The 27937-nt window shown below is 35.4% G+C and overlaps 5 protein-coding genes across 7 annotated transcripts in view; 2 read left to right on the top strand and 3 right to left on the bottom strand.

Annotated features, from left to right (window-relative positions):
• Eato (Engulfment ABC Transporter in the ovary) overlaps positions 1 to 1849 on the bottom strand; it is a 96801-nt gene extending 94952 nt beyond the window's left edge. Inside the window, exons 1-2 of one of the 2 annotated variants that reach the window (XM_075295173.1) lie at positions 1521 to 1849; positions 1169 to 1460 (exon numbers count right to left, since the gene is read on the bottom strand). In XM_075295173.1, the coding sequence (XP_075151288.1) occupies positions 1169 to 1460; positions 1521 to 1706 (478 nt within the window). In that variant the 5' untranslated portion in view covers positions 1707 to 1849. The remainder of the gene's footprint in view (positions 1 to 1168; positions 1461 to 1520) is intronic. The other variant, XM_075295172.1, reaches the window with a different exon arrangement.
• Positions 1850 to 5350: 3501 nt separating this feature from the next.
• On the bottom strand, positions 5351 to 7184 carry p38b (p38b MAP kinase). Its single transcript, XM_075295171.1, has 3 exons — positions 6957 to 7184; positions 6621 to 6707; positions 5351 to 6537 (listed from the first exon to the last, which is right to left on the bottom strand). Exons 1-3 carry the CDS (start codon positions 6979 to 6981, stop codon positions 5546 to 5548), a joined length of 1104 nt encoding a protein of 367 aa, XP_075151286.1. The 5' UTR covers positions 6982 to 7184; the 3' UTR covers positions 5351 to 5545.
• A 3184-nt stretch (positions 7185 to 10368) lies between these two features.
• On the top strand, positions 10369 to 11385 carry LOC142225424 (STING ER exit protein). The gene is made up of 4 exons (XM_075295170.1): positions 10369 to 10538; positions 10588 to 10739; positions 10856 to 11098; positions 11157 to 11385. The coding sequence occupies exons 1-4, from the start codon at positions 10421 to 10423 to the stop codon at positions 11307 to 11309; spliced, it is 666 nt and encodes a 221-aa protein (XP_075151285.1). The 5' UTR covers positions 10369 to 10420; the 3' UTR covers positions 11310 to 11385.
• Positions 11295 to 15107, bottom strand: LOC142225423 (5-taurinomethyluridine-[tRNA] synthase subunit GTPB3, mitochondrial). 2 transcript variants are annotated; one of them, XM_075295169.1, is made up of 4 exons: positions 14978 to 15107; positions 12479 to 13042; positions 11677 to 12425; positions 11295 to 11611 (listed from the first exon to the last, which is right to left on the bottom strand). In XM_075295169.1, the coding sequence occupies exons 2-4, from the start codon at positions 12962 to 12964 to the stop codon at positions 11368 to 11370; spliced, it is 1479 nt and encodes a 492-aa protein (XP_075151284.1). In that variant the 5' UTR covers positions 12965 to 13042; positions 14978 to 15107; the 3' UTR covers positions 11295 to 11367. The 2 variants fall into 2 exon arrangements, with proteins under 2 accessions (XP_075151284.1, XP_075151283.1); XM_075295168.1 differs by having other exon boundaries at positions 12479 to 12970; positions 14978 to 15097.
• Positions 15108 to 17360: 2253 nt separating this feature from the next.
• PolH (DNA polymerase eta) lies at positions 17361 to 22972 on the top strand. The gene is made up of 5 exons (XM_075295167.1): positions 17361 to 17565; positions 17637 to 17706; positions 17759 to 18026; positions 20228 to 20724; positions 20779 to 22972. Exons 1-5 carry the CDS (start codon positions 17460 to 17462, stop codon positions 22721 to 22723), a joined length of 2886 nt encoding a protein of 961 aa, XP_075151282.1. The 5' UTR covers positions 17361 to 17459; the 3' UTR covers positions 22724 to 22972.
• The last annotated feature ends 4965 nt before the right edge of the window (positions 22973 to 27937 follow it).

The following is a 27937-nucleotide window of genomic DNA, read 5'->3' as shown; positions in this document are numbered from 1 at the left end:
GCACGCAAAACTGGCAAAATCGCTAAAAGTTGCCAAATCAACCGTTACAAATGTAATTAAAGTGTTTGGGGAACGTTTGTCGACAGCCAGGAAGTCTGGATCGGCGGAAAATCGAAAACCGGAAGCCGCTGAGATGACAAAGAGAGTTGCCGGTAGTTTCAAGCGAAACCCTAACCTCTCTCTTCGAGATGCCGCAAATAAGCTGGGTTTATCGTCTATAACCGTGCATCGAGCCAAAAAACGAGCCGGACTATCGACTTACAAGAAGGTAGTGACTCCAAATCGCGATGATAAACAAAATACGACGGCCAAAGCGCGATCCCGGAGGCTGCACACGACGATGCTGACGAAGTTTGACTGCGTGGTAATGGACGACGAAACCTACGTCAAAGCCGACTACAAGCAGCTTCCGGGACAGGAGTTTTATACGGCAAAAGGAAGGGGAAAGGTAGCAGATATTTTCAAGCACATAAAACTGTCAAAGTTCGCAAAGAAATATCTGGTTTGGCAAGCCATATGTACCTGTGGCTTGAAAAGCAGCATTTTCATAGCTTCCGGGACTGTCAACCAAGAAATTTACGTGAAAGAGTGTTTGAATAAACGTCTGCTGCCTTTCCTGAAGAAACACGGTTGTTCCGTACTGTTTTGGGCGGATTTGGCATCTTGCCATTACGGTAAAAAGGCCATGGAGTGGTACGCCGCCAACAACGTGCAGGTGGTTCCCAAGGACAAGAACCCTCCCAACACGCCAGAGCTCCGCCCAATTGAGAAATACTGGGCTATTGTCAAGCGGAACCTAAAGAAGACAAAAAAAACTGCTAAGGATGAGCAGCAGTTCAAGGCAAACTGGCTTTCTGCGGCGAAGAAGTGGACAAGGTGGCTGTACAAAATCTGATGGCAGGTGTCAAGCGTGAGGCCCGGCAATTCGGATTTGGAAAAGCGAAAGCCTAACTGAATATTTTTCCTGAATTTTATACTAATTGAACTTGAAAAAGAAATTTAATTTGATTTTTTAAATAAACGATTTCACCGATTTACACGCGTTTTCCCTTGACCAAATTTTGACCGTATCACCCTTTAATTGTATTTGCCAATAATATTCCAAACGCAACAGGGAAACTGATATGTCCGTTTTTTCAAATGATTCAATTATTTAAATTTGACTTACGGCTAAAGGACCCATCCAAACTATCTGTCACGTAATGTTCTTTTGGGGAAAGTTTCATTCGGTTGGTGTAAATAGTGTACTCTAGAGTTTTCTCTCCGTCTTTACTAGGAAACTTGAAATGTACTCCAACACAGTTCTCTTTACATTCTTCTACCGTCTTTACCATGGCTTCAACATGGGCAAACCCTTTCATTTCTCCAATAGATCCACATTTTTGTTCCATGAAATTAATTACTTCGGGCGTATCAGGTGAAAAGAATGTTGGGTCGACATCAAAGAAACATCCATTTAACTGCAATACATTAGAAAATTATTAATCCCAAACTTTAGCTTAACTTTTAATCACAAATACCAGTGTTTCCGGACTTGTGGGACTCTCGAGTTTTGATAAAGGTTGTATAGGTTGATACATAAAATACAGCAATATATATTGCAAGCCCAGACAAGTTGCTAATATAATACCCAATGACTTGAAACGGAAACGTAGAATCATCAACTGTTTCTGGAGAAACAGTAAGAATGTACTGCATTTATTCATTTTTCGTATAGTTGCTGCCTCTTTATATTACATTCCAATTATACGTATCCTTGTTCTCGGGCCTTATTTTTAGTAACTTAGAACAACGAAACAACTCATATTTTTAATTTCTTTGTAAACTATTTGTTCCAGTATTGTTAATCGAAAACAGTGTTGCCAGCTAATTTTTGATTCTTCCCCCCAAATCTTAAGAAAAAAACTTTAATTGGTCTACATTTTTTCCAAAAACCAAAAAAAAATTAGGAATTTAAATAGTACAAAAAGGGTCCCAAATTTCGTGAAAAAGTCCTGTAGTGATACACTACACAAATTCGTGGTTATTTGTTCCTTTAGAAAATACTTCATAACAAAAGGGAATTTCGCTGGTCTTAAAATTCTTATATATATATATATATATATATATATATATATATATATATATATATATATATATATATATATATATATATATATATATATATATATATATATATATATATATATATATATATATATATATATATATATATATATATATATATATATATATATATATATATATATATATATATATATATATATATATATATATATATATATATATATATATATATATATATATATACATATACATATATATATATTGCTCCACTTTATAAGATGTAAGATATTTTTACAACCAAAAATCCCCCCATATAAATGTTACCCCTCAAAATACCCCTAGACGTGAAAAAACCCTAAATGTGGGGGAACCCCCGAACCTGGCAACACTGATCGAAGATGATTAGTTGGGAACGATTGCATTTTTATTTCGATTTTCTGTAATCGACTTTATCCATTAGTTGAAGTTTGTAAAAACAGCCATGTAGTCTAATGATTGGCGATGAAAAAAATGTTTACTCCGCGTTCAAATTAGGCAGGAATTTAATTTTTTTATTTGCAAACAGAAAAAGAATCATTGAGGTCAAGTAAAACACGATTGTTTAGATGTTTATTAATTTTATTAAACATTTATAAATTCTCATAAATATAACATTTATACGACTATCACATCCCATTTAACATATTTTTATGCATTAATAAAAGATTGATGTTGAGTTGCATGTTGTAGCGTCTATCAGCCAGTGCTTTTATTCCCAATGGAGGCAGCGTGCCTGGAAAAATATTTGAAAAGCACACTTTATTCCATTTGGAAAGTCTTCACCCCTTTTTATCTTAATATTATAAACTTTTGTTGTTATCGCTGGGGAGCCGCGTTAGTTTTAGTATTAGACTAAAATAGTCATTAAATATTAGATTTATCACAGAATTATTTAATGCTCAGGTACTTGCTAAGATTAATATATTTATTGGCCTTGAAGGCTTGGTATTACTTTATGATTCAATAAATAAATAAATAAAATAAAAGTTGTTCACCAATATACCTTTCACAATTTTAAGCGAAATAACTATGTTTCAGCACTTCATTATCATTTTTATTTAAATAAATTATAAGAAGCTAGTTGTGCTTGGTGTTTCACAAAATATAAAGTAGCTCTTCTAACAATAGTGATGGCAAAATACTATCACAGTTGGCGATTGTTTATGAAATCACTTACGAGTCTGTGGTAGCGACGAGGATGAAATGGAACTTTGAAATGCTGGCACGGTACGATTTACAATTTCAAATCATTTAAAGTTACAATTACAAATCAACAATTATAATTACAAATCACAGCAAATAGAGATATTTTATCATAATCATGAAAATAGTGTGAATAGGTTAGTATTAGTGTTAGGCAGAGTTCCATAGGCGAACGGCGTTGAATAAGAATGCCATTCAGATACTAGTAGGTGATGTTGTTGTGGAATAATTAAAATTATTCTGTTGGATCTCCCAAAACGTAATTTATCATAAAGATATTTTGGTTCTTTGGTATAGATAATCCTTTGAAGCAAAATTAACATTCTGATGTTTAATAGTTGCGCAAATTCTACACATCTAACGATTGCATTGTATGCTGTTTCAAGGCGACGTTTACTAAAAGCATCAAACAGTTCACAGCCATAAAGGATTATTGGCATTAAATACGTTTTTGCAAGCAGTATGCGGATGTGCAGTGGTGTGAAATATTGTGTTTGATAAAGAGTACGGAGCATACCAAAAATTTTCCCAGTAGTGGTGCAAACATGATCTTTCTAAGTTAATGAGGAATTAAAAATAATTCACAGGTTCTTTGACGTATTAACTCTCTCAATGGTTTCATTACCAACTTTAACATATAGATCAGACGAAACGACGTGTGTACGATTACTCATGATTAATAGTTTTGATTTATTTGGATTAATATGTAGACTGTTTTCTGTAACCCATTCATGTATGTTCAGTAGATCCAAATTTAATTTGTCGATCCCATCTGTTAACTCAGATTTTTTACAACTCAGGTAGATTTGCACATCATCAGCATATATATGAATTTTTGAAAACTTTAGACAGCTCGGAAGATCATTTATATAAAGGCAAAAAAGGAGAGGGCCCAATATCGATCCTTGGGGTACACCCTTAGCAACAGTTAAAGGTCTGGAAATTGTACCATTAATTTCCACAGCCTGTGTTCTTTGCCGCAGATAAGATGAAATTAGTGAGACAGCAGCTGTTGAAAAATTAAAGAAGAATTTCAGTTTCGTATCTCGTGGCTCACACAATCGAACGCTTTAAAGTGGTCCAATAACGTGAGACAAGTGACAAGTGCATCATCTATTGAACAACAAATATCATCCGCAACATCAACCAACGCTATGACGCAACTGTGTTTTGGCCTGAACCCCGATTGTTTATTATCAGAGATCTGAATGTGTATAATTCTTTCAAATGCCTTTGAAAGATAAGGCAGTATAGATATGGGACGATGTTATGTACCATCAACATTCTTAGGGATAGGAAGAATCTTAGCATGTTTCCAGCAGTTCGGAAACTCGCTTGTTGTTAGTATGGTATTAAATATGTGCGTTATATGGTTTACTAAAAGTGGCAGAAAAATCTTAATAAATTTCGGATGGCAACAGTTTATACCAACGGCTTTGGATTTTATTGACACAACTACCGAGTACGTCAGATGGCCGAATGCAAGCAAACTCAAAATCTTAAAAAAGGAGGGAAAAAATTGTATACGTTAAATTTTTTCTCTCATCGTACCACATTTGCATTTTTTCTTCAAATGCATGCTCTTAAATTTCAAATAAATTTTTTCCCAACCAAGTGAATCCTTCAAATCAAAAGGTTTGAAATTTTGCCCCCCTCTGTACCCCTCTTAATGATTACAAAGCTCTCCCAGCAAAAAATGGAAGTTCTTTCCAAGTCGCTACTTCTAATGTATATTAAAATATGCACCTCTAGATATATGTCAATTCATACATTTATGAAACATATCATAACAGGATTTGTGACTGATATTGTTTAATACTAATACAATGCAGTCTTGGAACTAATACAAATATTGGAAATAAAAAATATCTTTTAGTTAGGGTCCTTTCGGCTGATTTGAACATAAAAGCTTTTGATTTATTAAAATAACAATTTCCCTGAAAATTAAAATAGTTTTATGGAGCTAGGGACAAATATTCATAAGAAACGCAATGAAGAAGCGTTATACTGTCCACATGTGGTGTATATTTTCATACATATATTAAAAATTAAAGGCAATTTTATTTAAAAATCGTCACAACATTCACATTGGTTGGTTATCAATCAAATTTAACGAAAAATACAAAAATACTACGTTTTAGTATCATATTGAGGTTAAGTACATATTGAAGATTTTGAAGTTACTTCTGCAAGGCAAAACAGGAATTTCGCTATTATTCCTTCTTATTGTCATTTCTTATTGTTGCTTAGGTGCTTGAGCTTGTTTCAAAATGTCGGCAAAAGCTGGCAATGGCTTAAAGTTTAAAACTTCGTTAAAAACTAGTTCTTTCCACTTTTCTACAGGTAGGTCCATATCTTCGAAACTTTGGTCATACAGAGGCGATGTCTGTTCATCTGTTGGGTCGTGATATTTCTCCATATAAGGATGGGATAATGCTTGTTCGGCTGTTATACGTTTTTCTGAATCTAATTCAAGCATTTTTTCTAAGAGGTCAATTGCTAAAGGATTCGCACCACGGAAAAATTCTCGGAAATTTCTTCTTTGCATAACCGGCAACGAACGAATATAATTACGAGCACTATCAGAGGAAATTTTTTGCATGAAATCCTCAGGTGGTGTGCCCAAAACCTCCATAATTAAATTCAATTGATGTATATGATCAGTTCCAGGGAATAACGTACGTCCTGTCAACAACTCAGCCATAATGCAGCCTACCGACCATATATCGACTGTTTGATTATAATGCATCCAATTCAACATTATTTCTGGAGCTCTATACCAACGTGTAGCAACATATCCGGTCATTTCACTCTCGGCTGGTCTCGCTAACCCGAAATCTAAAATTCTTAGTTCGCAATCTTCATTTACAGCAATATTGGATGGCTTTAGGTCGCGATGAATAATTCCAGCACTGTGAATATATTTCAGACCTCTCAAAATTTGATAAACCAAAAACTGGACGTGGTCATCGGATAGTTTTTGTGTTCTTATGATGTTGTTCAAATCTGCATCCATAAGATGCGTTACCAAATAAACTTGTTGAAAATTTTCTAAAGAGTTAGATGGTTGTCCAGGATGAAATACATCTAACAGTCCAATTACATTTTCATGATCCATATGTTTCAAAAGTCTCAACTCGCGATACGTCCTTTTGGCGTGTACAGCTGATTGAAAGGGACGGGCCAATTTCTTTATGGCAACTTTCATGTTGGATCCTCGTACAATGGCTAAAAAAAACATTATATTAGAGCTATCTTATCAATGGAAAATTGGTGTGTTCAATTTATCTACGTTTTACTATGTTTTATACCTTTGCATACTTGCCCATAGGCTCCACTTCCAACCGACTGCAATTGTTGATAATTATCGGGAATTTCCCATTCAGTGCGATTGATATCTAGATATAATAATAAACAGATTTAATCAAGTCCCTATATGTATAGTAATTCGCTGATTATTTTTTATTTATTTCTACTGTCCAGTTGTAGTATCTCTCGGACATACATTGATCGAAAAAATTTGAATTTTAAAACATTTATATTTTTATATAAATTTTTTTTTATTATTTTATTTTAGAAGTAAACTTCGATCGTCATTTGATACCAATAAAAGTTTAAGCAAAGGTAGAGGAGTTGAAGTCACCCACCAAGTTTGTAAAACTTTGCAGCCATTGCAAATTACGACGACGTATTAAATAAATGTTTCAATTAATTTGCACAGGAATTGAAAACTAAAAAATTATTGCATTTCAATTACGACGACGTGACGACGAAATTAATAATTTTCTTACTCGATCCCGTTCACCCGCACAATAAAAATAGTCCCTATGACCAAGATACGACGATATACATTGGTCAAACGTAGCGGGGTAAAGTGGTCAGAGTGAAAAAATAAAATCAACTCTGTTTTGGGCTCATTGACAAATGTACTAAATCGCAAAATAGTTATTGCGGACCGTAGTGGTGGCTGTAGGTAACGTAGCGATAATATGTAATAGATTTGTTTTCATTTAGTACAGCATAATAAAGTCTTGAGGTGCTAAAAGAAATTCCAATACTCTTCTTATGTGCTTCGCTCATATGAAAAGGTGGCTGAGATACCAGATCTATGCCACCTTTCCTGCGATTTAATTGTGAGTACCCCGCCAACATTTTTTGAATTTGACGGCACTACTGAGAATCCCTACCACGTCGAAAACAATTGTAAACGACATCAAAAACTCGTCGGAAAAGCGCCGTCAATATTGAGAAGTTGTACCACGCCAACTTACTACAAAAAAGTATCGCATGAGTGCAATTATTAGGTGCCTTTTTTAATAAATTTAGATCGACGCCAATAAGAGCCCCTTCAAACAATCAGAAAAAGTGAATTTTAAAATAGTTGTATACAAAAATCATTATAAAAGAATGATTGTGGCCAAATAAAACACGATTTCAAAGTTCCATTTCATCCTCATCGCTACCACAGACTCGTAAGTGACACTGCAACAATCGCCAACTGTGATAGTATTTTGCCATCACTATTGTTACAAGAGCCATATTATATTTTGTGAAACACCAAGCACAACTAGCTTTTTATAATTTATTTAAATAAAAATGATCATGAAGTGCTGAAAACATAGTTATTTCGCTTAAAATTGTGAAAGGTATATTGGTGAACAATTTTTGACTTTCCAAATGGAATAAAGTGATAAAGTTTTTCAAATATATTTCCAGACACGCTGCCTCCATTTGGAATAAAAGCACAGGCAAATAGACGCTACAACATGTAACTTGCAACTTGTAACTCAACATCAATCTTTTATTAATGCATAAAAATATGTTAAATGGGATGTGATAGTCGTATAAGTGTTATATTTATGAGAATTTATAAATGTTTAATAAAATTAATAAACATCTAAACAATCGTGTTTTACTTGACCTCAATGATTCTTTTACAACTATCTTAAAATGCACTTGTCTGATTGTTTGAAGGGGCTCTTATTCACGTCCTTCTAAATGTATCCAGAAGGGCACCTAATAATTGCATTCATGCGATACTTTTTTGTAGTAACTTGGCGTGGTACAACTTCTCAATAGTGACGGCGCTTTTCCGAGAAGTTTTGGATATCGTATACGACTGTTTTCGACGTATAAGGATTTCTCAGAAGCGCCCCCAAATTCAAAAAATGTTGGCAGGGTATTAATTTGATTAAACATTTTTAAATTCTTATAAATATAACATTTATACCACTATCACAACACAATTAACATAATTTTTTCGTTAATAATAGAATGATGTTGATTTACAAGTGGCAAGTTACATGTTACAGCGTCTATCAGCCATTGTTTTTATTCTCGATGGAGGCAGCGTGTCTGTAAAATAACTGAAAAACTATCTCTTTATTCCATTTGGTTCACCAATATACCTCTTACAATTTTAAGCGAAATAACTATGTTTTCAGCACTTCATTATCGATTTTATTTAAATAAATTATAAGAAGCTAGCTGCGCTTGGTGTTTCACAAAATATAAAATGGCTCTTGTAACAAAATTTCATACATTTTCATATTCTTCCCCCATCAGAGTTGGCGATTGTTGCAGTGTCATTTACGAATCTGTGGTAGCGATAATGATGAAATGGAACTTTAAAATGCTGGCAGGGTAATCTACACAAAATAATAACCGTGTGTTGTGCCATATATAAGTGATTTTGCTCAATAAAATTTGCAAAATATATAGAAAACACATTCAAATTTCAGAATATGTTCCCTACCAACATTTTTTGAATTTGGGGGCGCTTCTGAGAATCCCCACTACGTCGAAAACAGTCGTATAAGATATCCAAAACTCCTCGGAAAAGCGCCGTCACTATTGAGAAGTTGTACCACGCCAAGTTACTACAAAAAAGTATCGCATTAGTGCAATTATTAGATGCCCTTTTGGATACATTTAGAAGGACGCCAATAAGAGCCCCTTCAAACAATCAGACAAAGTTCATTTTAAGATAGTTGTAAAAGAATCAATGTGGTCAAGTAAAACACGATTGTTTAGATGTTTATTAATTTTATTAAACAATTATAAATTCTCATAAATATAACATTTATACGACTATCACATCACATTTAACATATTTTTTTGCATTAATAAAAGTATGATGTTGAGTTTTAAGTAGCAAGTTACATATTGCAGCGTCTATCAGCCAGTTTGTTTATTTTCGATGGAGACAGCGTGCCTGGAAAAATATTTGAAAAACGATCACTTTATTCTATTTGGAAAGTCGAAAATTGTTCACCATATACCTTTCACAATTTTAAGCGTAATATCCATGTTTTCAGAACTTTATTTTCGTTTTTATTTAAATAAAATATAACAAGCTGGTTGCGCTTAGCGTTTCACAAAAAATAAAATGGCTCTTCTAATAGTAGTGATGGCAAAATACTTTCATGTACATTTTGTACTTTTTGATATGCTGATCACAGTTCGCGATGGTTGTGGTGACATTTACGAGTCTGTGGTAGCGATTAGGATGAAATGGAACTTTGAAATGCTGGCAGGGTTATTTATTTTCTATAAAATTCTTCTTTGCATACAATCACCGTGCAATAAGCCTACACAGAACAAATGTACGTGTACATTTTTCTGTGACGGTGTAAAGTGTAGTCCAGAACACCTTTAAGTGTGACACCACACAAAAATTATACATGTGTATAGGTAAGTACTATGTTCGCTTTTCGCGTTGAAATTTTCGTGGTTACCTTATTAAAAAGTTCAATATAAATCAGATAAATTAACTCAATTGATGCGCTGTTTCTTGTTTCTCTAGATTTCGACAAGACTTTACAGGAATAAGTTTGTTTTCATTTATAATTTTGATTATTTGAGGAAAAGTAATCGCGAAAATAAAGTGGTTTTCAACTCGAAAACCGAACATAGTACCCACCTTATACCAGAACAAGCACGATAAATATTCCGTCTGTCCGTCTTTTATTAATTCAGTTTTTGACGTCTTTATCACCCTGTTATTTTTGTCGTTAACTCTGCTATCGAAAAGTAGCGACAACACTGGTGGAAATATTCGATAACTTATTTCTTCACTTCCCAGTTGATAACAATATCAACAAAAATAATAATGCCTAAAGTCGTCTCCCGAAGTATTGTATGCTCCGATTCCAAGGAAGAAGAATATAATGAGGAAACACCATTAAACATATACTACTGTTTATGTGGAAAGCTTGCATTAATATTGGGTAAATGAATAAACTAATAGACAAACAAATTTTGAACATTATTTTTCAGATTGTACGCTCGAAAAGTTGCCATTGAGACGCACAGACGGAGCACGAGTTATAGACGGCAGGAAACATGCCCATAAATTAACATATCACGATGGCGATATTGTATATATAAAAAGGAGAGAAAAGGGAATTGAGAAGCAATATCGTTTTAATGTAAGCTGATTATTATAGGCCTAACTCGGAATTCGTACTGATTTATAAATTCTTAATCCAATCCGGTTTTTAGTCTTTTGAGGTTGAAAAATACGCATTTTTTTTATTTATTCTAGTGCAAATCATGCAAACTTCCCATCTATTACCGACATGACCCTAACTCTGAGAATACGTTTGTATTACACCATGCACTAGTGAAAACGAAAAATGATATACACCTAAATTTGGATTCCAATCCTTCCAAGATTAATGTGGGAGAGTCGGAAAAAGTTATGGTTACCCGACACACTAAAAACATGGGCAAATTTAGTTCAGTTACTGTATCAACGATTGACGAAGAAGAAGATGAAATCGAAGCGGTAAGCACTATCAACACTTCAATCTCTATAGAAACTATTCTCATATCTTATTTTATAGCGCGAAATTGCTGACAGTTATGCAAATAATGCACGTATTATTGAGAAACAGTTACAACGCAAGGGAGGAAAGTTTACCGATACAGCAAACAGAGCCAAATATGATGAAGCGGGACCAAGTAAAAAACAAAGGGGAACATTAATTGATATTTAGTTATACTTTACTAATCATTGGCGACGACGTTTTTGGCAAATACATACTATTGGTGGAACTATTTTCCTATACAAAAGTCTTTAAAGATTACATTTAATATTTCGTCCGTACTGACATGTCCTGTTATACGTTCAATATCTTTGATGGCATACCTAAGTTTTTGAGCAGAAATGGCCATATCTGGGTAGATATCTGGAGAATATTCCGATAAAAATATGGAGATGTGGTCAATTGTACGCTGCAATTGCGTCCGGTATCGCGCATGAGTAATTCGAGGGGCTTCAGCTAGAGGTGAACCGCAACTGAAAATAAAGTTTATCTTACAGTTAAATCAATCGCCTTTCCAGGAACATAATTCGCAACTTACATTTCCTTAAGAATATTTGCAAACTTGGTTGAAAATTCCTTCATATTTATGTTTTGTTTGCACGATATACCTATAACTCTTGAACACTTTTGAATGACGTCAATTTCATGCTGGGACAGTAAATCGATTTTATTAATGATAATCTGAATGGGTTTATTAGTAATAGCTTTTTCGTCCATTTCAATCTGTTTCATATAATCTACACAATATTTCTCTATAGATTTCGAATTTAGTATGCCATGGTCTTTGAGATGAGAAGCATCGGCAATGAGTAAGATCAGATCAGATTCTTCTACGCATTGTCTTGCCTTCAAAATACCTTGTTGTTCAATTGTGTCATTTGCATGGGCTCTGAGACCTGCAGTATCAATAAAACGAACGGGATAACCATCAAAATTTTGAGTTGACTCAATAACGTCTCTTGTGGTTCCAGCTATGTCTGAAACAATGGCTACATCTCGCTGACTTAACACATTTAGAAAAGTGCTTTTTCCTACATTAGGAGCCCCTATAATACAAGTGCGGACACCATCTCTTAGTAATTCTCCTTGTCGTTTGTCATCTAAATGATCTTTGATTTCTTCGCTTATCTTCTTCAATTCATTTGTAAGCTGTAATATTACGCCATCCTCGATGTTTTCGTCTTCTCCAAAATCAATATATGCTTCTAAGTGCGCTGCACAACGTATCAAACGCTTCCGCCAATTGTCATAGATTCGTGAAAGCGAGCCATTGCTTTGCAATAATGCCTATAACAAGCACGTTTGTTATTTTCATTATACAGATGTTTCTACTTACTTGCCTGCTTCCGCTGTGCCTCAGTCTCCGCATGAATAAGATCAGCCAAACCTTCAACTTGAGTCAAGTCTAGTTTATTTCCAAAAAACGCCCGCTTCGTAAATTCACCAGGCGTAGCTGGCCGTAGACCGGATATCTTGCTCAAAGCATCCATAATTGCATTTATAACAGCGATCGAACCATGCACTTGAAATTCGCAACAATCTTCCCCAGTAAAAGATGCAGGACCGGGAAACCATATTACTAGACCCTTATCAATTATTTCATTTGTCAATGGATGGTACAATGTCTTCAGGTGTGCGTATCTCTGTTTTAGCTCGTGACTATTGCGAACTATTTTGCGAAGGGCATGCCTTGTTTGCGGTCCGGAGACACGAATTACTGAGACTCCACACTTTCCAAATGCCGAACTTAAGGCATATATTGTACTACTACTAGAGTATCTTTTAAAAATAGCTTGCACATTTCGCCAGTTCCTTAAAACGTTCATTCTAAACTGTAATGCAATTTGTATAGTTTAGCTAGTCTTGTGTTGTTTCGGAACGAATTGGTTCCGACGAAAGATTCACTAATAAGAAACAATTTGGAAAGATGAGGTCAAGCGAAAAAAGATTCCTACACGGAACTAAACAAAAATCCAAAGGCAGTAAAAGCAGTGTCAAAAACATTGGGAATGAAGAGAATAATTTGAGTTATCTAAACATCCTGAAAAATCAAGTGCCGGAATGACCTGGCCTTCGAAGTATTGAATGACTAAATAAAAAGAACAAAAGATCAGCTGGAGGTCACGACGGCATAACCTTCGAGATAATCAGGTCTATAACTCCTTTAGTTAAAGTTGTTCTAATGTCCTTGGACATCGGAAATGCGTAAGGATGAGACTTACTAGCAAAAATATTACTTGAAGCAGCCGGCTTTCATAAATCGGATAACCAATTTTTTATCTAATCGGAACTTAAAGAAAAAAGGAGGTGGCAACAAATGGCCCAACGTAACAGAGACGGAATAACAAAGTATTTTTAATTGCAAGCGGTATTTGAAAAGTATATGAACCTGTATCATGATACAATGATTTATAAAGTAGCCTTATTTCATCAGGTGACTTTGAACGGCTCATCAAAATGCCAAAAAATATTGTTTATATTTTTAAATTATGTTGTTGTAATTAACGTCTAAAATTTAGATTCTATTTGAGTTGTTTTGCATCATAGTCATTTATATAAGGTAAGATGCCTTCACAGGCATCATAAAATGAGGATTCATCGATAATATCTACCAATTCTGGGGCGGGTACATATGCCACATGTGACAATGTAAGAGGTTGTGCATCAAACATCGTACTCTTGGGCATCGCATGAGTATTTAATTGTGGGATAGCCTCGTACACCATATTCAGCAGCCTTGCTTTGATATAGCGTAGCATGTAAGGCACCCAGTTTAACTTTACCCTTTAGTTCTGTAGCTGCTCTAACTTGTCTTGACCAATTTATCAAAGTTATCGTCTGTCAATTCAATGACGTCATCTTTACCACTATCTCCACTAGAGGAGATACCACTGCTGCCACCTCCAAAAGCCGCTTGAACTTTTTTTCTCAGCTTCGGCCAAAGCCGGATCCGCTATAGCTTTTTCCGTACGTTGTCCATTGTAGTCCGTGGGCGAGCGTTTATTAGCACGAAATATCTTAATTGTAGGTTAGTTTAACACAAATATTTGTGCTCATCAGCATCCACAGCTCCTACTACAAAGCTTTGGCCATTTTTTTTTTTTTGTATTGTGAGGCTAGACTCTGATAATAACCCAAATGGTATCATCTTGAACCACAAGTCGATCAAAATTGGAGGGGGTTTGTTCAACAACAGCGTTACTGGGCGAGTACATGCCCCAAACAGTAAGCATCACTGGATACAGAAATTCCAAAAATATTGCACGCAGTCACAATGCATTTCCATACCAATAATGCGCTTTACAGACTATCAGTTATTCCGGACGACAGTGCTCGTGTCGAACATATCCCATATATTGTGCACATTATAAGTTAAGTCCGAAGGCATAATCGATACTGCTGCATGTTTATGGGATCGATAACACATTTACCGATGTGTCATCGCCGACAAGTCGTATCGATCCGACACACTGTAAGATTCTTTACAAACACCGACATTCCGTCCGGAATAACTTATAGTCTGTAAAACGCATAAGAAACATTTCTCACGAGTAACACAAAATCAAAACAAACATTTTTGTGTTTGTTTATTTACTTTTTACTGACATGTAATTTGACGTTGTGATGAGCTGCTTTTATGTCTTTATTGCTATTTTTGTTCTAGAGGGTATCTTATAAATCATTGTACCATGAACATGTATAATCTACTTAAATGCATGAATCCAGTCGATTTGGAGAGCTTGTAAAATTACGACTGTCAAGATTACGATATAAAGTTTTGCTCTTTGCCTTTGAAATGTTACCAAAATGTCATGATCACATTAAGGAAAGTACCTAACCTGTAAACAACTGAAACACAAATCCATATATTTGAATTATATTAATTTGCCACACTTTTCAAAACGTAATTATTTCTGACCGGTACTTGTTCCGTAACTTTGGTCCACTGACCAACTGCGTGAAGATAGCGACGTCGCTAACTTTCGATAACAAGGTTATCGAAAAAAATAACAGGGTGACACAGAGACGACAAAAACTGAATTAATATGAGACGGACAGACAGAATATTTAATAAAATTTATTTATTTCCGTGCTTAAAAACAACGATTTTTACACAGAATATGGTAGAGAACATCTTTACCTACAATTTAATGTGCCACATGTGCCAGTTCAATGTTATTTAGCTTGGTTATTACTGGGTACTGGTGGTCAGGACACTATTTCCCATGTGGAGTCCAGGAATGGACTTCGTACACAAAAGTGACAACGGAACTTGGTAGAAGACATCAATACCTACAATTTGGTATACCACATGTATCTGGGAAACGCCGAGTGTAGAACAAAATTTTCCAGAAACTGTTGGACGCACTGGTGGTCAGGACACTATTTCCAGCGCTGAGGCCAGGAATGGACTTCCTACACAAAAGTGACAACGGATATTGATAGAGGGCATCAATACCTACAATTTGGTATACCACATGTATCTGGGAAACGCCGAGTGTAGAACAAAATTTTCCAGAAACTGTTGGACGAACTGCCCTGCCAACATTTTTTGAATTTGGGGGCGCTTCTGAGAATCCCCACTACGTCGAAAACAGTCGTATAAGATATCCAAAACTCCTCGGAAAAGCGCCGTCACTATTGAGAAGTTGTACCACGCCAAGTTACTACAAAAAAGTATCGCATTAGTGCAATTATTAGGTGCCCTTCTGGATACATTTAGAAGGACGCCAATAAGAGCCCCTTCAAACAATCAGACAAAGTTCATTTTAAGATAGTTGTAAAAGAATCAATGTGGTCAAGTAAAGGCCGGTACTATGTTCATTCTTGCGAAAAATTTTTATGGAAACCATTATTTCGCCCATAGAAAGCGGCGTTTTTTTAGGAAGCTTGGAGCGCTATTTCACAGGGAGCGATATTGGATTAAGTTGGTGGTTGTTGCTTGTTTTTACAAAATAACGTTTTATTTTTCCTTGGGCAATTGATCTGCTATTCCTTTGATCCTTTGTATAGTTTCGGAACAAAAATATGGTCCCTGTTTGATTTATAAACCCGCGCAAATAGTTTTTAATAAATAAATTATTTCTTAATTCACATTGCAAATGGCGTCGTGCTATAAACGTCAGTTTTTAACACGAAAAAACAAAGTATCACAAATGGAAAAAATTTCGCAAATTTTTCGCATTTTTTGGTTTTGTATGGAGTTTCAACGCGAAAACCGAACAGAGTACCGGCCTTAAAACAGGATTGTTTAGATGTTTATTAATTTTATTAAACAATTATAAATTCTCATAAATATAACATTTATACGACTATCACATCACATTTAACATATTTTTTTGCATTAATGAAAGATTGATGTTGAGTTACAAGTTGAAGCTACATGTTGTAGCGTCTATCAGCCAGTGCTTTTATTCCCAATGGAGGCAGCGTGTCTGGAAAAATATTTGAAAAACTATCACTTTATTCCATTTGGAAAGTCAAAAATTGTTTACCTTTCACAATTTTAAGCGAAATAACTATGTTTTCAGCACTTCACTATCATTTTTATTTAAATAAATTATAAGAAGCTAGTTGTGCTTGGTGTTTCCCAAAATATAAAATGGCTCTTGTAACAATAGTGATGGCAAAATACTTTCATCCGAATAGTGATGAAAAAATACTATCACAGTTGGCGATTGTTGCAGTCTCACTTACGAGTCTGTGGTAGCGATGAGGATGAAATGGAACTTTGAAATGCTGGCAGGGTGGTGGTCAGGACAATATTTCCAGCGCTGAGGCCAGGAATGGACTTCGTACACAAAAGTGACAACGGAACTTGGTAGAAGACATCAATACCTACAATTTGGTATACCACATGTATCTGGGAAACGCCAGAAACTTTGTCACAAAAGTGACAACGGATACTGATAGAGGGCATTAATACCTATAATTTGGTATCCGTTGTCACTTAGCTTGGTTATTACAGTACCCAGTAAAAACCAAACTAAATAACATTGAACAGGCACATGTGGCACTCCAAACTGTAGGTAAAAGTGTTCTCTACCATATTCTGTGTATAAATCGTTGTTTTTATGCACGGAAATACATAAATTTCATTAAATATTCTGTCTGTTCGTCTTATATTAATTCAGTTTTTGTCGTCTCTGTGTCACCCTATTATTTTTTCGATAACTCTGTTATCGAAAGTTAGCGACTTCGCTATCTTCACGCAGGTTGTTTATAAACTCTCATCTGTGTTGGCGCAAAACTTGGTTGTCAATTTGCAAGAAAATCACAATACATATAAATGAAATTGAAAGTTTTATAGTTTTATCAAAAATGTCATCAAACAGTTCCTCGTCGAGGCAATCCATACCTATGGTAAATAAATATGATCGCGTTGTCCTATTAGTGGATATGGATTGTTTTTATTGTCAAGTAGAAGGTACGACTCTAAATTGTCAAGTAGATGGTAGGACTTTTTTTCTTCCAAACTTTCATTCCAAATATTTGTAGAAAAATTGGACCCTGCGTTGAGAGGTTTACCAATAGCTGTTGTACAATATAATGCGTGGCGTGGGGGAGGGTAAGGAGATAATTAAACTATCCCAATGTATAAACACTAATTTTATTTGAAGTATAATCGCTGTAAATTATCCGGCACGCGCCAATGGTGTTACTCGGCATATGAGAGGCGATGAAGCAAAAACACAATGTCCTGATATACAACTCGTCAAGGTGCCAAATATTCGAGAGAAAGCGGATTTGACTAAATACCGGGAAGCTGGCAAGGATGTGGCGAATGTGCTTCAACGTTTCACTCCTCTTCTGGAAAGAGCTTCTGTAGATGAGGCATACTTGGATATAACAGATTTGGTTAATAAGCGCATAGAAGCAATGAATGATGTAAGTTTTTGTTTGGTTCATAGAATTTTCCGAACATACATCGACTTTTACGAGCATAATGTCTAATGAATGATCTTGAAGTTGATTCATAATCTTATTAAAGCTATTAATCAACTGGAGTACAAGAGTCAGAATAGTCTATTCATCCTCTTTACGATCGCTAAAAATACTGAGTTACGTTGAATAATATTACCACCACCGTATTTTTTGTTTTAAATACCATTTATAATCTATGGCTTTTCAAGAGGTGTGTTTGTAGATGCTATTATAACCTTCCATTCCGTTTAATAATACGATGAAATTGTTTCTTTGACGCTCACTGGATCAATCGGAAACGTATTTCATTGCACAAAACTGCGGCGTGTTGATTCTTAAAGCAATACGATAACGTGTAACGGCTGTAATGTCCCTTGCCTATTCTCTGCTTGTAGTCTGCGCAGGTTGAGGTAGATGGAATGGCCAACTTATATTGGGTTAGCATGCCCGCCTTGCATACACAAGGTCGTGGGTTCGATTCCCGCTTCGACCGAACACCAAAAAGTTTTTCAGCGGTGGATTAACCTAGGTTAGGTTATGTGGCAGCCCGATGTATCAGGCTCACTTAGACTATTCAGTCCATTGTGATACCACAGTGGTGAACTTCTCTCTTATCACTGAGTGCTGCCCGATTCCATGTTAAGCTCAATGACAAGGGACCTCCTTTTTATAGCCGAGTCCGAACGGCGTTCCACCTTGCAGTGAAACCACTTAGAGAAGTTTTGAAACCCTCAGAAATGTCACCAGCATTACTGAGGTGGGATAATCCACCGCCGAAAAACTTTTTGGTGTTAGGTCGTAGCAGGAATCGAACCCGCGACCTTGTGTATGCAAGGCGGGCATGCTAACCATTGCACCACGGTGGCTCCCTAACCTAACCTAACCTAACCTTGAACGATCAAATCTTTTAAGAGATCGTTACTTTGTGTCCAAAAAGACCTAAAGAAAAGAAGTTCTGCGAAAACACGTGGAAAACCAAGAAAGACACTTCGAAAAACAGATAATCTTATTGTCACTCTCCCAAAGAAAGACCCTTTCAAATCATCCAGGCAAATTTCTGCTGAAATAGGCAATGTGATATCGATTAGTGCATGCCAAATTACCCGGCCGAACAGTCAGAAAAGTTCCTATACTACGGAAAAAAATTTGTACGATGAGACTATGCTTCCCAGTAAACATTATAGGTGGTCAGGAACGGTAGGTGAGAGAGAATGGCGCAGTATCCTGTGGAACGATGAAACTAAAAAAATATTCCGAAATGTTGTAAAAAAGTCGTAAGGTTCGTCGACCCCAAGGAAAAGAATTCCATATGCGCTTCACAAAAATGGCGGTCAAGCATGGGAGCGGGAACATAGTGGTATGGGGCTGTTTTTTTTCTGGTACGGCCTAGATCGAATTTATCGCATTATTTATAAAATGATGCTGTTGGAATATAGAAATATATTGGAAAACACAATGCTGCCGTACTCGGAAGAAAACATACCTCTAAGGTGGGTGTTTCAACAAGACAACGATCCTAAACACACTTCTCGCTTTATTAAAAATTGGTTCCAAGACAATGACATAACCCTTCTATATTGGCCTAATTAGCCACCAGTCCCTAACCCCATTGAAAACCTTTGGGGAGAGTTAAAACACAGAATTGGGAATGAAACATTTAAAAATAAACAACAACTTTGGAATTTTGTGCAGATTACATGGTATGAAAACTCAGATGAAACCAGTCGAAAGCTTGGAAGCAGTATGTCAAAGCGAGTATAAAATGTTATTGATAATGTAACAAAATTATGTTCAATTCAAACCAAAAAAAAAATTAAGTAGACCTGTATATTTCACGATTTAGAAAATGTACTTATTATTTTGTCCATTCGTTTTTGACTATTACTTTGTCTTATTTGGATTAGCTTTTCATTTCACTTGTCTTTTCCAGAAAATTATTTACTTTAGTTTGAATGTATGTCATTAATATGAACTATAAATATATTACTTAAATTTACCATGGAACATAAAAAACTCTACTGTACTTATTAATTTGACCACATGTGTACATATTCCAATTTCCAGACCCAATATGTCATACTACTCCGGGTCTGACGCAGTAAAGTTTTTGTATTCAATTTTTTGATGTGGAACATTTATTTATTTATATACAAATTTCTTTGCAGGGAAGCTTCGTTTTGAAGCCCCAGGAGTTAATTAACACATATGCTGTTGGATTTTCATCAATTGGTGAATATGTCACAACCATAACAAAGAACTATATTAACCCCTTATTGGATAATGATGATTTTTATCGTCATTTTCAAGAGAGTGACATTCCCGCTGTAAGGCTAAGTAATATACGATTATTGATTGGTGCATCCATTGCAAGTGAAATTCGAGCCGCCGTTTATAGAGATACGGGCTATGAATGTTCCGCGGGTATTGCACATAATAAAATTCTGGCAAAACTCGCTTGTGGAATCAATAAACCAAATAAACAAACAATTCTTCCTTTGGCTCAGATCCAAGAATTATTTGAAACTCTTCCTGTATCAAAAATCAAAGGTCTTGGGGCCAAGTTTGGCGAAGAAGTGTGTCAACGTATGGGAATAAAATTTTTGGGTCAGTTGCTTAAATTTACTGAAGCTGAACTACAACGGAAGTTTGACGAGAAAAATGGGTATGCGCATGCAATTTAAAGTATGTTATTCGAAATATTTAATAATTTTTCCAGAACATGGCTTTACAATATTTGTCGGGGTATAGATTTGGAAGCTGTAACTCCTCGTTTCTATTCGAAAAGCATTGGGTGTTGTAAAAAGTTCCCAGGTCGCAATAATATAACTGGACTCAAAACATTACAGCACTGGCTGTTAGAATTAGCTAATGAAATTGTAGATCGTTTGGAGAAGGACATTATTGAAAATAATCGACGGGCAAAGCAAATGGTTGTTAATTTCGTACAAGAATTCAACTCTGAAGAAGTAACAAGCTCCAGATCAGCGCAATTAACCTCATATGACACAGATGCCTTAGCCAGTTCCTGTTTAGAATTAATAAAGGCCAATACAAAACAATTCTTTCGCGCTGGTAGTGAAAGTGTTCTTAACAACCCAATTAAGTTTTTAGGCATAAGCGTTGGCAAGTTCGAGACGATATCTAATTCTCAAAATAACATACAAAATATGTTTGCGCAACAGGCGGCAAAAAGGAAGAAGTTATTGGAAGATAAACAGGTTGTGACCAGTATAGGTGATGGTTCATCACCTCTTATAGGAAAAACAGAAAAATTACAGACTACATCTGAAAATGAAGAAAATAGCAAAATTGAAAATACGTCAGAATCGAAGCAAAGGCGACCTTCTTGCGCTGAACAAGGAATGAAAGAAACGCTACCAGAAGAAGAAAAGGCATCTACTAAAAAACATGAAAACATAGTAAAAAACAATGAGTCCAACTTTGGAAAACAAAAACCGCAAAAAAATAACGAAATACGAAGTTTCTTTTCCAAAACTCTGATACAAAAAACGATAGCCACTACTAGTAACTGCAATGGAAACCCGGAAATACTAAAAGAATCAAAGAACGTCAAGCTTCAGGGAAATAATGAATGTAGCAGAGAAACTTTGGCCCACCTACAACATGACAATACGAGAACAATTCACAAATACAAAGAACCAAATATAGAGGAGAGTGATCCTTCCAATTCTATTTATCGGAAAATAGATAAATCCTCTCATGATAACAAAGATATTTCACCAAACATATCCTCACATATATCAAAGTGTTCCGAGATTCCGAATATAGAATCTGAGGGAGAGGGAATAAACGCCAAGTTTTCTGAAAGTACTTTAGAAGAAAACCCGAAAGATCTGGAAGGCTTAAAAGTTTTATCTCCTGATTTTTTAAGCAACTCCAAAAAGTCGCAAATTGAAAGACAGTCTACGTCATGTTCACCTAATGAGGACGAGTTAGATTTATTAATAAATGATTTAGGAAATATCCAAAGTGAAGACTGTAACATTGAAGCAACTGCAAACATGAAACCAATTAGCAATAAAAGGAAATTTAATGAAATTTCTGGCGAAAATAACAGTGCTGTATATGACTACCGCACTGAATATGCCGAATTCGCTATACCTGTACTTAATGAGAATTTTTTGCAATATACAAATTGCTCTTCGTGTAGAGCGAAAATTCTTAATGACCCCTTCTCTATCCAAACCCATCAAGATCATCATTATGCCCATGAACTTAGTCAACAACAACGCATTGAATATAGAGAATCGGTACGAACTAAAATAAGCGCTGTTAAGTCACCAACGTCAAAGACAGGAATTAAAAAAAACCAAAAGAAATCAACAAACTCTCAGAGTGAAGGTATAACGAAATTTTTGAAGCCATCTACCAGTGAAATAAAAAGTCCTTCCGATGAAATCTGCGACATTTGTAAAATTCCTATTAAATATGATGAATTGATGGAGCACAAAGACTTCCATTTGGCTAAAGATTTACAGCGAAAAATGAATCAGCTTGAAGTCCGCACTGTCAATATACCAAGCAAAATTTCGGAAGCATCGCGAAAAACACTAAATAACTCTCAAGTGAATATAAAAACCAACAAATCCAAACTTGTGATGAAGCCCATAAAGCAGTTTTTTAAGCAATCAAATATATGACTCCAAAACAAAAGGTAAATCTCAATTATATTATCATCTCTAGTTTTAACTAAAAAAGGTGTTAAACCCTAAGTGTGGTAAAATCCAATAAGTTCAATCATCTATAAATCCATTAATTTCATGAATTAAATACGCTTTCCATATTTCTAAGTGAATATATAGCTACAAACTACATGTACGGTAGGATGTATTAAAAATGTTAGTGCAAAACGTTATATGAATCAATAAAATTGGAAAGTAATGTTGGTACTCAAGTTTTTTTATATATCTTTTTATACCCTTCACCACTACTGTGGTACAGGGTATAATAAGTTTGTGCATTTGTATGTAACGCCAAGAAATAATTGTCATAGACCCATCTTTTAGTATACCGATCGGCTTAGAATTAAATTCTGAGTCGATTTAGCGATGTCCGTCTGTCTGTCTGTCTGTCTGTTGATGTATTTTTGTGTGCAAAGTACAGCTCGCAGTTTTAGTCCGATTGTCCTAAAATTTGGTATAGGGTCCTGTTTTGGCTCAAAGACGATCCCTATTGATTTTGGAAAAAATCGGCTCAGATTTAGATATAGCTGCCATATATATTTTTCACCGATCTGGTCATAATTGGCGTGTATATCAACCGATCTTCCTCAAATTCCGTACATCCGAATATTTTATGAGTCTCGAAAAACCTGCACAATATCAGCAAAATCGGTTCAGATTTAGATATAGCTCCCATATATAGCTTTCGCCCGATTTACACTCATTTGCCCACAGAGGCCAATTTTTTGCTCCGATTTAGTTGAAATTTTGCATAGGGAGTAGAATTAGCGTTGTAACTATGCGTGCAAAATTTGCTTGAAATCGGTTCAGATTTGGATATATCTCCCATATAAAGCTTTCGCCCGATTTACACTCATATGACCACAGAGGCCAATTTTTAACTCCGATTTAGTTGAAATTTTGCACAGGGAGTAGAATTAGCATTGTAGCTATGCGTGCCAAATTTGGTTGAAATCGGTTCAGATTTAGATATAGCTCCCATATATATGTTCTTCTGATTTCGACAAAAATGGTCAAAATACCAACATTTTCCTTGTAAAATCGCCACTGCTTAGTCGAAAAGTTGTAAAAATGACTATAATTTTCCTAAACTTCTAATACATATATATCGAGCGATAAATCAAAAATAAACTTTTTCGAAATTTCCTTAAAATTGCTTCAGATTTAAACGTTTCCCATAATTTTTTACTAACATTGTGTTCCACCCTAGTGCATTAGCCGACTTAAATTTTGAGTCTATAGATTTTGTAGAAGTCTATCAAATTCTTCCAGATCGAGTGATATGTAAATGTATGTATTTGGGACAAACGTTTATATATAGCCCCCAACACATTTGACGGATGTGATATGGTATCGAAAATTTAGATCTACAAAGTGGTGCAGGGTATAATATAGTCGGCCCCGCCCGACTTTAGACTTTCCTTACTGGTTTTTATATATCTTCACCAATATAGCTTTTACAATTTTAAGCGAAATAACTATGTTTTCAGCACTTCATTGTCGATTTTATTTAAATAAATTATAAGAAGCTAGTTGCGCTTGGTGTTTCACAAAATATAAAATGGTTCTTGTAAGAATAGTGATGTCAAAATACTTTCATGAACATTTCATACGCTTCCCCCATCACGGTTGGCATTTGTTGCAGTGTCACGTACGAGTCTGTGGTACGGATGAGGATGAAATGGAACTTTGAAATGTTGGCAGGGAATAATAACAGATAAAATATTATTATACTAATAATCTGTGATTATATAAACAAATGCTTAAATATGGCTCCCCAGCCAAAAACAAACATTTTAATCAAAGTAATGGAAAAAAGCCCATTAACAATGAATAAGGAATTAATTGCACTATATTCCAAAAACTTTTGCGGAAAACAGAAGTTGAAAGAGAAAATAATTTCAGATGTAATGGAAGAAAATTCCAAAGTCGGGACGTTCTAATTAGAAAAGATTGCTCGTATATTCCAGAATGACACCGTGGCAAAACAGTTTGGGTATTTCTAGAAGATCTAGAAAAAACAAACTCTTTCCTTAACAACGGCGGTAAATTCGAAGCAATTAATTTACGGAAACATTACAATACACGAAGGTCAATATAAGTTTGGAAACAACATCCCAAAAATTTTACAACATATTCGGAAACATCATCAAAGCATCGAAGTCGGTATAAATAGCGAACAATCATATGTATATCTCTCTCAATCCTACGCAAATTTACCCCTGTAGTACCTGACCATACCTCAAGACAATAATAAGTCTGTGACATCAAGCAAGCAAAAGCTACATTCTTTCGTATATGAGTAGGTAAGTATATGTTAGTGAAGTATAGTCTTCTAATGAGGAAAACAACTTTAGATAAAATGGAATTTACATGCGATGGGTATATGGGCGATAGGTAAATGGGTATTCAAAATAACCCCAAGACATTTCATTTCCGCTACAAATTCGATCAACGTACCATTGATCCTAATACAAATATGAGTATGTGGTGAACCAAACAACATCACCTTAGTCTTAGCCGCATTAATGACTACCCTACTATCACAAAGCCCCTCAAAAAGCTTGAAGCGAAGTACCACTGAAAAAAGGTTCCAAGTAGTCCGTATATAAAAATCTCTTACAATTCTCAAACTGAACAGAACTACCAATTCTGTTGATATATATAATGAACATCAGTGGTCCCAAAAACGAACCCTGAGGGACTCCACAGAGAACTGGTAATACATCCGACTGTAAACCGTTCAAGCAAACAAATTGAATCCTGTCCTTGAGGTAATACAGTATAAACCTGCAAACACTATTCGAAAAACGAAAGACATTCTTCAACCTTTGAATAAGTATTACATGGTCAATCCTATCAAATGCTTTCGATAGATCTAGTCCAATAAGAATACCCTTTCACCCTCTATCTACGTTCTTTCTAATGACATCAATCAAATGTAAAAGGTGGGTGGATGTACTATACCCAGGTTTAAAGCATTACTGAAAATCAACTAACAATCAACTTCTTAATAAAATCATAAATATTGTCAGGTATGATGTGTGCAAATATAAAGTTGATGAGGTGCATCAAATATGGAGGAATAAAAGGGTAAATGGCCCTCAAGAATTGGAATTGCATATGTTCCATCCGACGTCGCACAGTGCTTCCAAATCGCTTTTTTTTTGGAAATGATTCTGTAACTTTTGAACAGATAAAGATATCAACATATTTTTTTCTGTTTGTCAAAGTTGAAGTGTTTTCTTCTAAGTTTGCAAATTTGTGGGTGCCTACTGGGTCTACGGGCTGATCTGTAGGCGTTGAAAGTTGGTCACCTCGGGGGTATGAAATTTTGTTTTAGTTGTGAACTCCGCAATTTTGAAACGAATTCGATTATTTTTTCTTTGCTGAGTAGAACTTGTAAAGCTCTACAAAAAAGTCTGCGTGTGCAATTATCTCTTCCCGTTCGCAAGATATAAACCCCACAATTTATTTTTATACCCTCCACCATAGGATGGGGGTATATTAACTTTGTCATTCCGTTTGTAACACATCGAAATATTGCCCATAAAGTATATATTCTGGGTCGTGGCAAAATTCTGAGTCGATCTGAGCATGTCCGTCCGTCCGTCTGTTGAAATCACTTGAAAATTGGCACAAGTAGTTGTTATTGATGTAGGTCGGATGGTATTGCAAATGGACCATATCGGTCCACTTTTACGTATAGCCCCCATATAAACGGACCTCCAAATTTGGCTTGCGAATCCTCTAAAAGAAACAAATTTGGTACATGGTGTTAGTATATGGTCTCTAATGACCACGCAAAAATTTGTCCACATCGGTCAATAATTATATATAGTCCCCATATAAACCGATCACCAGAATTGACGTCCGGAGCCTATTGGAAAACCAAAATTCATCTAATTCAGTTGAAATTTGATACGTGGTATTGATATATGGCCTCACATACTCATGCAAAAATTGGTCTAAATCGGTCCATAATTATATACAGGCCCCATATAAACCGATCCCCAGATCCGATTCAGTTGAAATTTGGTACGTGATGTTAGTATATGGTATCCAACAACCATGCAGGAATTGGTTCATATCAGTCCATAATTATATATAGCCCCCATATAAACCGATCCCCAGATTTGATCTCCGGTGCCTTTTGGAGAGCAAAATTCATCCGATCTGGTTGAAATTTGGTACGTGGTGGTGGTAGTATATGATATTTAACAACCATGCCATATATAGCCCCCATATAAATCGATCCAAAGATTTGATTTTGGAGCCTCTTGGAGGAGCAAAATTTGGTACATTGTGCTAGTATGTGGCCGTTAACAACCATGCCTAACTAGGTCCATATCGGTCTATAGTTATATATAGCCCTCAGATAAATCGATCCCCAATCACAAAAAAATTGGTCCATGTCAAGTTCATAATTGTACATATATAGCCCCCATATAAGCGATCCCCATATTTCAATTCTGGCTCTCTACGTACCGTGCAAAAGTCCATATCGATTCATAACTATTTGTAGACTTACCTATGTTTGGAATACACTTTGTATTAAAATACTTTGCCTTAATTTATTTCAACATACATATTCTTCTTTCAAAATATTTGCATTGCAATTTGAATATGTCATACAATATTTTTTCCTCATTGCAGTAGTCTTGTTCTGATTTCTAATTTGTCAAATAGTTTTTAGTTTTTCTCTATGATAAATTTTATACAAAATTGAATATCTTGGTGTGTTCCACTTAAAAGGCAAATATAAGAGAATTTACTTCCAAGAGTTTATGGACCCAGGACGTTGTGGGCAATTTTAAGTGGAATTCTATTGTGTGGTTAACGCAAGAACGAAAATAAGATTTATAATGGCGTCGTCTCCAATGTTCCAAATAGAGAAGCTAGATGAAAATAATTATGAGACATGGTCCGTGCAAATGCGCAGTGTGCTCATTCAATCAGGATGCTGGAAACTTGTAAAAGGTTATATAAAGAAAGATCCGACTTGGACTGCAGAACGAAAACAAGCTTGGGATGATGTTGATGAGAAGGATCTTGCGTCTTTGACTCTGTGTGTGAAGCCGTCCAGCCGAACTACATCAAAAACTGCATTATGTCGAATGATGCCTGGAAAAAGCTGACAGAAGTATATAAACATTGTGGTCCCATGCAATA

This window comes from Haematobia irritans, chromosome 2, assembly GCF_050003625.1.
Source record: "Haematobia irritans isolate KBUSLIRL chromosome 2, ASM5000362v1, whole genome shotgun sequence".
NCBI lineage: Eukaryota > Metazoa > Arthropoda > Insecta > Diptera > Muscidae > Haematobia > Haematobia irritans.
This window is presented reverse-complemented; position numbering and strand designations above follow the sequence as displayed.

What these genes read in the sequence shown, in the direction of transcription:
- LOC142225423 (XM_075295168.1), bottom strand. Translation starts at nt 15,004, where the DNA reads ATGGATTTGTGTTTCAGTTGTTTACAG. An exon ending in TGTGTTTCAGTTGTTTACAG is followed by an intron (nt 12,971 to 14,977) that starts GTTAGGTACTTT and finishes ATTGCATTACAG; the next exon opens with TTTAGAATGAACGTTTTAAG. An exon ending in CTGAGGCACAGCGGAAGCAG is followed by an intron (nt 12,426 to 12,478) that starts GCAAGTAAGTAG and finishes TGCTTGTTATAG; the next exon opens with GCATTATTGCAAAGCAATGG.
- LOC142225424 (XM_075295170.1), top strand. Translation starts at nt 10,421, where the DNA reads ATGCCTAAAGTCGTCTCCCGAAGTATTGTATGCTCCGATTCCAAGGAA. An exon ending in AGAAGCAATATCGTTTTAAT is followed by an intron (nt 10,740 to 10,855) that starts GTAAGCTGATTA and finishes TATTTATTCTAG; the next exon opens with TGCAAATCATGCAAACTTCC. An exon ending in AAGAAGATGAAATCGAAGCG is followed by an intron (nt 11,099 to 11,156) that starts GTAAGCACTATC and finishes CTTATTTTATAG; the next exon opens with CGCGAAATTGCTGACAGTTA.
- p38b (XM_075295171.1), bottom strand. Translation starts at nt 6,981, where the DNA reads ATGGCTGCAAAGTTTTACAAACTTG. An exon ending in TGCAAAGTTTTACAAACTTG is followed by an intron (nt 6,708 to 6,956) that starts GTGGGTGACTTC and finishes TATTATATCTAG; the next exon opens with ATATCAATCGCACTGAATGG. An exon ending in CTATGGGCAAGTATGCAAAG is followed by an intron (nt 6,538 to 6,620) that starts GTATAAAACATA and finishes TGTTTTTTTTAG; the next exon opens with CCATTGTACGAGGATCCAAC.
- PolH (XM_075295167.1), top strand. Translation starts at nt 17,460, where the DNA reads ATGTCATCAAACAGTTCCTCGTCGAGGCAATCCATACCTATGGTAAAT. An exon ending in AATGCGTGGCGTGGGGGAGG is followed by an intron (nt 17,707 to 17,758) that starts GTAAGGAGATAA and finishes TTTTATTTGAAG; the next exon opens with TATAATCGCTGTAAATTATC. An exon ending in GCATAGAAGCAATGAATGAT is followed by an intron (nt 18,027 to 20,227) that starts GTAAGTTTTTGT and finishes ATTTCTTTGCAG; the next exon opens with GGAAGCTTCGTTTTGAAGCC.